At 33.4% G+C, this 13,023-nt stretch overlaps 1 protein-coding gene across 1 annotated transcript in view; it reads right to left on the bottom strand.

Moving 5' to 3' along the window:
* Positions 1-13,023, bottom strand: part of LOC130449291 (protein sickie) — a 564,400-nt gene that overhangs the window by 274,743 nt on the left and 276,634 nt on the right. The window contains exon 5 of the mRNA XM_056787013.1: positions 12,371-12,573. Within this exon, the coding sequence (XP_056642991.1) occupies positions 12,371-12,573 (203 nt within the window). The remainder of the gene's footprint in view (positions 1-12,370; positions 12,574-13,023) is intronic.

Below are 13,023 nucleotides of genomic sequence, written 5' to 3' on the forward strand. Positions count from 1 at the left end.
GGTTGGACTGAAATGACAGACGAGGGCGATTTAGTGTGTAGACCCCGGGGTCCCACATATCCATCAGCTTTCCTCGTAGAATCTGTTACTTGGAATCCGCATCTTAAAAAAATAAGAAATATAAGGCTTTATAAGTTCATTTTAACCTTTAACGATATCTTAAAAAAGCTACCGATATAGTGACTGTACTGCTAAGAGCTCGATTTTTTTCCAATTTAGTATAAATCTTCCTGTTATATCACTTAATTAAATAAGTGTTCATTTTCTGATAAAATTTCATTTGCTAAAAAAGTTCCTTAGAGCATACGGTCCATTTCTACCCTAAAGTTTATTGTACACACAGCAAATATTCTATATTTTGGTCGACTTGGTAAACCAGGCACTCTCCAAATAGTTGAAATGATTCATTCGTCTCTACAGACAACAAATTATGATTACGCAGCTTTGTCAGAGAATTAACAGACAGGGAAGTACTTTCACATTTCAGCCCCCCTAACTATAAAAAAACGGCTATAACGACTCTAGAAAAGGCGAAAGGAACAGCAAAGTCAACAACGATGGCTACCCTGAGGGTTTTCTTCTTGAACAAGCCGAAAAAACTAAAGACTAACGGACTTAACGGGCATACCTATTTGTAAGGAATTTTGTTGTCAAGTATTCCAGTAGGAAGGAATGGGACCAAAATAAGAACAAACTGAATGGTTCCAGATAAATCCAAAAAAAGGCGAATTTGAAAGCGCATAGGGGGTGGAAGACACATCGTTTCGTTATTATGGTGCACTTCTGTTGACTATATTAGCGTACACATCTGTACATAGTGCGCAGCTACACGAATGGGATTGAAAAATATGAGTTGATAGCGAAAAGGCGGTAGAACTGCTCTGGATCTCTGAACAATAAAATTTCCAACAAGCTAGATCTTACTGGCAGATTAAGAAAAACTTTAACTGAGGGAAAGGGTGAAAACCAGTCCCAGACATAAGCCAAAATTTTCATAACATGACACAATTTCCTTTGATTAAGCGGCGAAAATTCTGCAGCTGAGCAAAAGGGAGTCAAAGGCTCTGGTAGGTCTGATTACAGGTTTCGCATAGATTGGCTATTACAAATACAATACTACGCTTTTCGGGAAAGCTGATTCTAAGTAATAGAAGAAAGTACGATACATATGCTTTGAGACTGTCAAACTCTTATCAACTCAGGGAGGAAAATCCTGGGCTTAGGTCTATTAGAGGACATTTTTTTTAAATCCATTCAGACCAGATGATTTAGGAGAACCTCCACGGTTTAAGGCAAGAGTGAGAAAATAAACTAGGCAGTTAGGACCAAAAGGACCAAAAAAGCCTTCACATTCCTTCCAGTATTGGTATTAATGGTATCTTCTATAGATCAAGATGTCTCACAGGAAAAGCAGAATCTTATCAATAGAAAATCGAATTGCACATGAGAGCATTTTATGACCATAGATTTTTTTGCAAAATAGGCTCATAAAGTATAATTTGAACATGCAATTCTCTGTTATTCTTATTAAAATATAAATATGTAGGAAATATTCATATTCTAATGACTGATAAATAATTGCATATTCAAATTATACTTTATGAGCATTCTTTTTTTGAGAAAAAATCTATGGTCATACTGGTTTTTATTTTGCTTCCCTCTAAATTCAGGCCCACTAGTGAGCGTCTAATTGCTGAAATTCTGATATTAACTAAGGACGGTTTTTCCCTTCGAAAAATATATGATTAACAATTCACTGTGTGAATCACACGAGAAGTGCGTTCTTGTTTCAGTTCTCTGTATACGATCTGTTGAGGAAACAAAAGCAGGTATTACAAGAAATCTCGCTTGTTTTAGCATTAATCCTTCTAAAATGCAAATTTTCTTGAAACAAGCCAATGAAAGTTAGTCCCTGTTAACATAGTATTCTCGTTTCGGCTCTCAACGCCCTCTGCTTACGCGCCTTCTCAAATTAACTTAGGGGATTTATATTATGCACAAAACAACACTTCCTAATTGGTCGCTTAGTTTATTGTACTCATGTTGAAAATTCTATATATAGGGTGTTTATTTAAAAGCTTATCCGATTATTCAAGTAATTGTTGGATTATTCAGATATGTATTTAAACTTCGAATGCTTGATAAAAAGCTGCAGGACAAAGATGAATAACATAAATTAACAAAAACTGTAGATTACATTAAGTATCAAATTTAATATTTGTTAAAATGTTTATTTTTTTTCATTACACTAGTTTACAAAATTGAACTGTTTTTATACGCCAAAATAAATGTGTTAATCTACCTTCTTTAAACCTAAAAATGTCAGCAGAAATATTTTATTACGAAATAATTTCTTCTTGCAGTCAAATATTTTTTTAACTACCGAACATGGTGTTTGTTGGTGGTTAATGTTTATTCGTTCCCTTTAAATGACAATTAACTTATCAGCTTGATTTATAATGTCGAGTAGAAAGTGTAAAGAAAGTTCTGATCGTTTTTGTTATATTTGTGGACAGTTTATATTTCCAAAAAACAAAAGACACATTGTAGATTCGTTGAAAAGTGCATATCTTCATTATTATGGATTTCCTGTTGTAAATCAAGATAAAAATTGTTATGTGAAAGCTAAAGTTTTATTCTATAAGCCTTTTTTATTAAATATAACACCACCATTGACGTCGTTGAATCTGGAAAATTCTTAAGGCTTATTGTGGACAATTCCTTAAAATGGTAGTTACATATTGCCACCTTATCTAAAAAAGTTTTGTTTTGCGTTGAGATGAGTTTCCAAAGAACTGAACTTATCTCCTCAACAGTCCTTTATGCCCTTATTGAATCGCATCTCCGATACGCCCTTCTCATCTGGGGTACGTGTGGTGCGACTCAATTTAAGCGAATCTTCGAATTACAAAAGAGAGCTGTTAGATATTTACTTGTACTAAACAGCAGGACTCATTGCAGGGACTTCTTTAAAAGAGTAAAAATTCTGACTCTTCCTTCTTTATTCATCTTTGAATCCATTTGCTCAATTTGTTAAGCACACTTCTCCAATTTCAGAAAGATTGTTGCACGGCTATCCACTTAGAAACACGGAGCACTACCTTTACCTACCGTTCACACCGAACCCACGATCAGAATTAGTTAAGGGCTGAATATTTTACAATGCTAAAAAAATGCACAATCATTTGCCAATTGAAATCAAATTGATATCATAGTTTCTCACATTCCGCAATAATTTGAGGGCATATGTACTGGAAAGTGCCTTTTATTTAATTCCGGACATGCTGCATACTGGTTCAATTTTTGCTATGGACTACCACTTATATAATAATTATTATCTCATTGTGGTTTTATTTTGTATATTTATTTAGTTATTTTTATGTTTGATTTGTAGTTTTTACAAGCTATTGTCTACAAATTGTAACAATTTTTTGACAATAGAGCATTTCTCTCTCTCTCTATTTTCAACTCAGGGTTTCAAACTTAGTATTGTGGTGTTTTTTAGCTCCCCTGTATTAAGCGCTTTCCACACAATTTCGATAGGCTTAAGTACGCAATAATAGAGTGTGTGTATTTGGAATTTAGCTTCCTTCTACGCTTAAAGCCCTATTTTTTGTATAATGATTTCCCTCCGGCATTGGAATCACCTTTTCTAACTGCTCATTTACGATTACTAATCCGAAACACTCACTAGTTCTGTATTTCATCATTAAGTATAATTTTCAATTTTGTTTGTCAGTGGTTTATACATAATTATTGAAATATTTAAAACCCTCTCAATGAAATGTCTGAGAAAAACATTTCAAGCCTAACCTGAGCTCTGAGACAACACAGTGTTTATCAAATGATTTATGAGTACGGTTTTTCAGTACTTCCGAAGGTATTGCTCGTTTTCATACTGTTGAGGCCAAATAATCTTATTCCTTGATGGTTACTTTTTCCTATGGTGTGTGCCATGATAGAAAACATCAAGCAAAGAACGTTATTATATAATAGAATGAGGTAGTGGAGGTAAATATGACCCAGCGGGTAATATGGCCCAAAATCGCTAGCACCAAAAGTAAAGTATTTATTCGTAGTCTCACATCAGTAGGCAACTGCGTATATGCCCCCCCTCACACCATTGTATAGGCAACCTTTAGACGCCTCGTGTTTTCGTGTTGTAACTAGTTAGGTTACATCTGCCGCGCTAATCGCATGCTGGTAAGAATCTGTAAGAATCAACGTGAACGCAGTACCCAATTAAAAGAGGTAAGTGTACGTAGTGAAGTAGCTATACACAGATTATTTATTAAGTGATGAAATTCTAAGTGTTGTTTTTACTCATTATGTTGTCTGGATCTACTTTCGGTTAATATGGCCTGCCGATGTGATAGGTTATATAGCCCAGGGGCCTTTGTAAAAACCTGCTCAAGCATTGGTCTCAAGACCAACTTGAACAAGCAGTAGTAGCTGTCAGAAGCGGAAAATCTCAAAGAAATGTATCTTCTAGATTCTAGGTACCAAGGCGCACGTTATGGCGATATTTAGTTCAAGGCTTGTCACAAAAGAAACTGGGTCGTCCAAGCATATTAAATCAGGAACAGGAGAGAAATTTTGTGCAACGGATTAAGCGATACTCTCAAATTGGATTGTCTCTCACTCCCAAACTTGTGCGACATCAAATGTTTCGATATTGTGGTATCAACCACATTCCCAATAACTTTAATAAAGAAAAACAGCTTGCTGGAAAAGACTGGCTTGCTTTGTTTTTAAAAAGAAATGGCGATTTGTCCGTTCGCAGCCTATGAATCCTACGCGTGCTCAGAAACTTAACAAGGCAGTTGTGAGCGACTACTTAAGGATAAACCCCAAAATATATACAACATGGACGAGAAAGGCTGCCACCATCAACAATGCGTTCTGTCCGAGAGAGGAGTACGGCGGGTTGATATGGTTGCGTCTGAACATGCCGAAAATGTAACAATCGTAGCTTGTTGTTATGCTATGGGCAACTCCATTCCACCTATGATATTGTTATGAAGAAAACCCTCAAACCCAGAATTTTGCGATAATTTGCCTTACGGAACTCTGGTAAAAATGGCACCTAAAGGCTCTATGACGACATAACTCTTCAATGACTTTCTAAGACTTTTTTCTCAGTATAAATTGAACGGGTCTACACTGCTTGTGTTTGATGAAGCTACAAGCCATTTAGATTTTACCATTGCTGAAACAGTAAACTTTATTTGCCTTCAAACACAACGCACGAGCTCCAGCCATTGAATAAGGCTATGTTTTGCTTTTTTTAAGCAAACTGGAATCAGGAATTTTTGAGATACTGGGATACCTTCCCACAAAGAAGCCTGAATAAGAGTAGGTTCAACATAATATTTTCCCGTGTTTGGCACAAGTGTATGACGCCGGAAAATATTGTGAGCGGATTTATAGCTACAGGATTGTTCCCTCTAAATCCTGACGCAATACCTCATGGCGCATTCGCACCTTTCTTTAGTAACACAAAGACCCTTGCCCCATGAAATAAATGAAAGTCTTTTGAGTTCCCACTGGCGAATTTAATTAGAAGAAGCAAACCAATTCCTCAACAATCTTCTCCAACTAAGACAATGAATACGTCTTTTCAGGAAATACTTCCAACTCTTACCGAAGGAAAGAATGTTGGAGAGACTAGGGTTAGATGAAAGGTGTTAAATTATAAAGCGCAGTAAGTAACAAAAACCCTTTTCACGGAGGAACATGCCCAAGCAGCTAGGGAATATCCAACTTCGAAACTTTCAGTTCCGTCAACTTCCAAACAACGAAGTTCGATCCCACAGTCCACGTGTAATCAAGCTACACAGGAGTCATGGTTGTGTGCAGCTTATGAAACAGAACACCAACTTGGTATGCGAATGTGTTCAAAATGTTTTACTTGGTATCTAGAGGAATGCGTTGGTCTTGAGCCTAACGACGATGAAGAGTTCCAATGGTGTTGAATGTTTCCTATTTATATTTTACTTTTTTTATGAATTAGAATTAGTTTAATACTTTGTAAACTCATCTTAAATAAATTGAAACGACATCAATATTCTTTAGGTTTGAAGATTTTTACTATCGGCCATATAATCCGACCAGATGTGTAATATGGCCCAAGTGTAATACAATGAACTATTGCATATAACTCTTCTACTGTGAATCATGCTAAATTATATATATATATATATATATATATATATATATATATATATATATATATATATATATATATAGATTATCTACATACTGACATATTATATTGATAAAAATTGTCCGATCAAGTACCATAGTTTTAATAAAAAAAAACAAATATATTAAGGTGGGCCATATTTGCCTCCACTACCTTAGTTGCCAATGAGCCTTACAACCGACGAGATGTTTTTTGGTGAGTATAATTTTTTCGTACGTAAATAGCGACCAAGTTGGAACAACTTTGAAGTTAGTGTGTGGAAAATATAGTAGATCATTTCATAAAGTGACACCAATCAACAGAAGTACGCTTTCTATTTTTGATAGATTTCGTCGTTCTGGCAGTGTCTTGCCAACAGAAAAGAAGGTCCTGCAGGCCAGTAACGGTAAAAACAAATGAGCATCATGGACATTTCATTTATCAGATGCGGCAATTGCCAAACCGATCGGCGAACGTCATCGAAGCTGAATACGTCGATTAGACATTTATTCAAAGATTTAGGTTGATTTCCGTAACGAGCTCAAGTCGGGCACCAGAGAAGACACCAATATATGATTGCTAGGCTTGTGTATGATAGACAATTTTCGACTATAATCTACTAGATTCTAGATTCATTAGATAATGCGAGTTTCTCAAACGAAAGTCGCATCACATTAATAAGCAAATAAGTCGTTTCCTTGGTTACGATAGGCCATACTATATTCCAAAAGCCACTGCATAGTGCCCGTATGACGATTTGGTATGCAATGTCAGCACACTTTGTGATTGGCCATACTGTGGTGACCTTACTTGTCCCATATCTCAGAAGATGGAAAACTAGTTACTGACCATTATTATAACATTACTGTAGGAAAGTCTTAGAGACATTTATCACATTTTCTTGATCTTACATCACTGGATGCTTCCCTATGAGGTATGTTGAATGAAAGCGTCTTAAGCGGTGCAGACTCTCCCAGAACTTATAATAATTCACACCAAATCATTTCTTTTTTAAGGGATGTTGCAGCAACTTGAATTCTCGAATATGTTTGGTTTGCAGTGGTCGTTATGAACGCTATAGAAATAATATATAAGTATTTTCTGCATTGTATATCGAATTAAGTTTCAATCTAAGATTTTCCAATAGTATTTTCGTTTCGATTGAAGTATAATACATAGAAAAGTCAATTTGGAAAGTTTTCCATATGAGTTTCATGACAACGAAGTTAAAACCCTTATTTTGTGGATAATTGATAATGAAATCAGTCAAAAGTCAGTTCAAATACATAAAATTTACGGCAAAGAAATCTATTAGAGACGGAGAATCAAATGTTCTGTACAAAAAAAAAAGAAAGTTTGTTATTTTCGACGTTGTTATAGCGGCAAATATTTTATCCTGCAGTAGGAGTTGACATCAGTAATCCCTTAAAATATCATCGGATACACGATTCTCATTAAAAATAATCCCAGTGGAAACTGATTGGAGCTCGTCTCGGTATTCTCTAATACAGGATGTTTGTAATTATTACTTTTCGGTAATATTCAGATACAACATTTTCGTTACACCAAACTAAAAAATACCATGATAGCAATAATTAAAATTAAAACAAGAGAAATATCCGTCAATTAATCTCATACTACATGAAGTTTTATTAAAATACTAATATGTATTATGATAATAATGTTTTTTTTATAATTCAATTATACCTGGGAACCCAATCTATTGGGTAGGCATTAGATCTTACGATCAGACATTTCACCTTAGTTAAATAGCTCAATTCACTACTTTGAAAAAATACAATTCATTAAGCAAAAAAAATTAGTTTCAATAATCTGACTGGTGTACTCGGCGAATATCAAATTATCAAGAACCCAGTTTCAGTGTAGAAGCTGCCCTAAATACTAAAACTTAACGTATACATAAATAACTATAAATAATTATGAAATCAGTAGACAAGGATATTTATGGTCGTTTAAAGTCACATCAATGTAAGATAAAAGTATAATTGGAGACGACAAGTTAATGGGGTTCGAGTGCCTAGCGTAAATAAGGAACACTTTGAATCACTTAACTATGAGGTTGGTTTCTGTTATGTGTGGTTAGTGTATAAACTGCCTTAAGTACTACATATTATCGTATACAATAATAACTATAAATAATTATAAAATCAGTAGATACGGATATTTATAGTCGTTATAGTCACATTATTATAAGATAACACATTAAGTGATTGTTGAAAATAAGGGACACTTTGAATCACTTAATTATATGAAATCATCTAATTTTATATCGTTCTTCATATCATTGATCTTCCTAGTATGAAATGTCGAATGTTGTTGTGGGTTAGGGACTCAAAATAAATCAACTCAACTCAAAATAACTTGGGTTTTTGGAATCTATCGGCAACACATACGGCACAGAGGTAACTCGATTGTTGAAGTCTTGAGATCAAAAAAAAGATCGAAATATTGGCATTTTGAGAAACCCTTGGACAGTTTTATTTTGAGTCGTGACCTCAAAACACCATTCGAAATTTCATACCAGGAAGGACAATAATACCTAGAATGTTATTTTTAGTGTCAGTTAGATTCATACGCTTCTTCTAAATTATCATCAGGCAACAAAATGTTTTTATCAAATTCGTCGAAAACCAGTTATTATATTTTAGTGATATTAGAAATTTATACGATGAAATAAAGTTACTTTGAAATAAATATATTGGATTAAAATTAATGAAATCCATTTCATCTTCCAGTCCTACAGTAAATATAAGTATTAAGTAACCTCACCCTCATTAGTAGATAACTGAAAAACAGCCGAACTCAAAGTCAAGTTTCAAAAAAAAACCATCCAGACTTCAAGAAACCCTAATTTTTCAGTGGCTTTACTGAATTAAATAAATAATAAAAGATCTATAGGTACGGAACAAATGAGTGATAACTGATACATTGAGTATGTTTTTGGTTTGCTATGTAAACCTTACTTAAAATAATTTTAGACCCAATCGAGTTTAATTGTACATGAGGAATTTCTTGTAAAAAATTAAACACGAATAAAAAATAACGAAAAAGTATAATCCTAACGCAAATGTAAACCTTACAAATTAAAATGGAAACTCAAAACTTTTCATATTAAAACATACAGCCGCATTCTCCGTTGGAACGTATTTTACTTAATTTGCTTTAAAAGCATTCTGACTAATAAAATATCGTCGAGGGATAGGATCCATTAGAGAAGCTGAAATAGGTAAATTTGTATATCTGCAAGCGTTTAATAAACTAGAAAAATGTAGATTAGATTCTAGAAATCACCGAAATTACTAAATGTTTTTTATTTTTTATTATGTAGATAATAGATACATTTCAACTTATGTTCCATTTCACTAGCGACTTTTTAAGATCTAAATTTAGAGAATAGTAAACACTCAAAAACTTTATTACTAGTTTTAGATGATACATTCACACCATATTAACAACTCGTTAAAAAATCACATCTAACTATGGAAATTCAAATATACTACAGTTGTAGAGTTTCCCGTGGACCTCTAAAGGGGCACCTAGATCACTTTTGGAATTACCAGTCTAGAGACAGAAATTTTCATGTAGTTTTTTGCAAGTGGCTTTATTAATACAAAGAACCACACATTTGTTAAATTGTCTTAATGACAGCAGAGTATTTTTCTGATATGCATATTCTTCCACATAGTAGTTGAACGCGTCTTTTTCGCCAGGAAAATTATTATTTAGGCTTATTGGTAAAGCTATCTCTTTTTTTGTACCACTAATCGTGCACTCAGTTTAATTTGTAAGACGAAAGTCTGTTGCGATATAAGAACTACTTACCAGTCTTGGTCTCTGGATAGACGAAGAACTGCAATTATTGCCACACAATGAATCAGTGAATAAATGGAGAAGATGGAGCTAGAGCTAATACATCAGAAAACGGAGGCAGCGCTACTAGTCAAAAATACGATAGCTAAATCTAGTACTTCAAATGTGAAGAGTACAAATTCTTGGAGGTCGAGGTAGTCAAAATAAAAAAGCATACAATATACACATGCAGGAAGGTTTAAGCATTTGCAATTCTCCCATTCATTGAGCTTTGGAATTGATTTAATATCGGTAGTTGTTAAAAATTTTACACACTCCGCACTATCACTATTTACAGCTTCCTTAGCGGGCAGTTCTGCCGTTTCTTTTCATTCCAGTGTGTGGGGGATCCAACAAAATGCTATTTTTTTGTTGTTATGTTGTATTTATCGCAATTGATGCTTGATTTTATTGCTAAGGAATTTGTGGTGTGAATTTTTTGAAGAGTTTGAATTGAACTAAGGGAATCTGTGGATATTAGGTTCGTTTGATGAAGCGGCGATATATGTAGATCGATATATTGCATACAATACAGTAGTGAAAGTGGATGGGGTTGGAGGAGCTCTTAGCATAGATTTGGAGGTTGGTGTAATTATAGCCCGTACCGTACTCATTGAGTATATTATTAAAGTATCCATTAGCGTATGGTTGATGAGGTGTTTATCAAATGAGGTGAGCTCGGTAATGAATTTGGCGCTTTCTATTGTCCATTGTGGAGTCTGAGAAGATTCGCTTGGAAATGATCTGATTCTAAAAAGGTTTGGGAGTTCTGGGTTTATTTGAAAAAAGGGAATTACTTGGAGAAGCAATTTTGGAGGGTACGATTGGAAGGATTCGATTTTACTTTGGTTGCATACGTAAGGCTCAAATATTCATTTCATTGTTATCTACCGATACAATATATATATATATATATATATATATATATATATATATATATATATATATATATATATATATATATATATATATATATATATATATATATATATATATATAATATATATATATATTATATATATAATAACATAATTCCTTCTAGGAACCTTTGTGAAAAACTATACACAATTATTTAATTATTATATATATATATATATATATATATATACATATATATATATATATATATATATATATATATATATATATGGATATCAACCTCGACTTTCAACTTATTTTATGGAAATTAGATAATAAAACTCACAGGGTCATAGCTAAGTTACATTAAGAGTAATAATTAATCAGGAAAGACGAAGTAACTTGCTTTATAATTTTTTCATACAAAACATTGAAATTCCTCGATTTGACAATGACCCAAATACTAATAAAAAGAAATTTGAATCTTCTGGGATATTTATAAATTTATTATCAGTTTTGATACACGTTACTCATCGTATTAGAATATCAAGTTTTGTTTTTTCATTACATTTAAAATTTTATTTCAAAATTTTGAAGTTTTCATCTCCTCAAAAAAGCTTCTCCTCCAAAGCTTCTGATATAGTTTTTATGGCTTTTTTCTCATCCTTAAATTTGTTTTCATTCGTTTGAAATTGGGAAACTGTAATTATGTTTTCTCATTGAAAAAATATAACGATAAAATTGTATGCTTCATTTTCTTCACTTCAGAATTGGATTAAAGTGAGTGAGAATTTTCAGATATTTTTACTAACCACAATGTCCACTATATCAAGCTTGTTTTGATAATCAAGGCTCTCGGTCTCTGAATAGGATAATTCAATTATTGAAACGCGTTTGAAATGGTATTGGATACCTAACAATAAAATTAGGTACCAATATACATATAAGGGTGGTGTTGGTAATTAACCCCGAATTATGGAAATTGATAAATTATTAATAAAAATTGTAGGCAACAGCATCTTATGTCAAATGCAATGTGAAAAGAAGTATAGTCAAAAACAGAACATGAAGATATTGATAAAATAATAAATGCATTTTATAGTTTAACTTGTATTCGTCAATAACTTCCCACACTTAAGGATCATTTATTTATTAGTTATTCATATACACAGTGTTTTGTAACGATTTTCGTATAAAAATGGCCATCATATAATTTGGCCAAAATGTACTTTTTAGAAAATCGATGTTGACTTATATGCGCCACAATGTAGATATCTGTATATTTTTCAGATTATGTACATTTCGTTGCCTACAATTCTTGTCAAAACTTGTTTCAACAATATCATTAAAGCAAATCTCAATATTCTCAAATAAAAAATGAAAACATCATTATAGTATTAATTGCGTTTCCTACGCTTCCGCAACCCGCATAACAAACTCGTATTCGAAGTTGCCTACCTGTTAGGAGTCATCTCTTGCTGTTGCGCGATGACTTGGTGTCTGCCGCCAGTTTTAGCCGCTTGTTTATGTCTCGAGAGAGCGAAGAAGAGCGCTAGAATGGCCTTCAACTTGCCGTCGCGCAGTTCTTGCGCCGAAACATTCTCGATACCGGCGACATGCTGGCTGCGAAGAAACGATAAACACGCGTTGATATTTTCCAACTGAAACAAAATATAAATATTATTACATACACATCGGGCAAACTAGTTTTTGAAATGGTCAGGATATACGACTTACAATAGATAATGACAATTTATGGTAAAAGCCACCATAAATAGCATGGGTGGTTGAAAATTCGACTTGATAGCAGGTAGATAACCTATAGATAAACTTAGATTTTAACATTCGATGATACCAGGTGGGACTCGAATTACTATTAGTCGATTGCATTGATGTGTTGTTGTGTTCGTCAAAAAATTCATACAAAATGAAAGCTATTGACTGTTGTGCATAATAATAAGTGGCGGCGCAAGACGTAAACTTAATGCATTTTGTGAGGCCCTCTTATGGTGCAAGAAGGAGGGATTATAAAATGAAAAATCACTTGAAATTAAACCGTTTTTTAATCATTAAAATGAGAAGAAAAAATAATGGAAGAAACAAAAATTTTC

The sequence above is a fragment of the Diorhabda sublineata genome, chromosome 10 (assembly GCF_026230105.1).
Source record: "Diorhabda sublineata isolate icDioSubl1.1 chromosome 10, icDioSubl1.1, whole genome shotgun sequence".
Lineage (NCBI taxonomy): Eukaryota > Metazoa > Arthropoda > Insecta > Coleoptera > Chrysomelidae > Diorhabda > Diorhabda sublineata.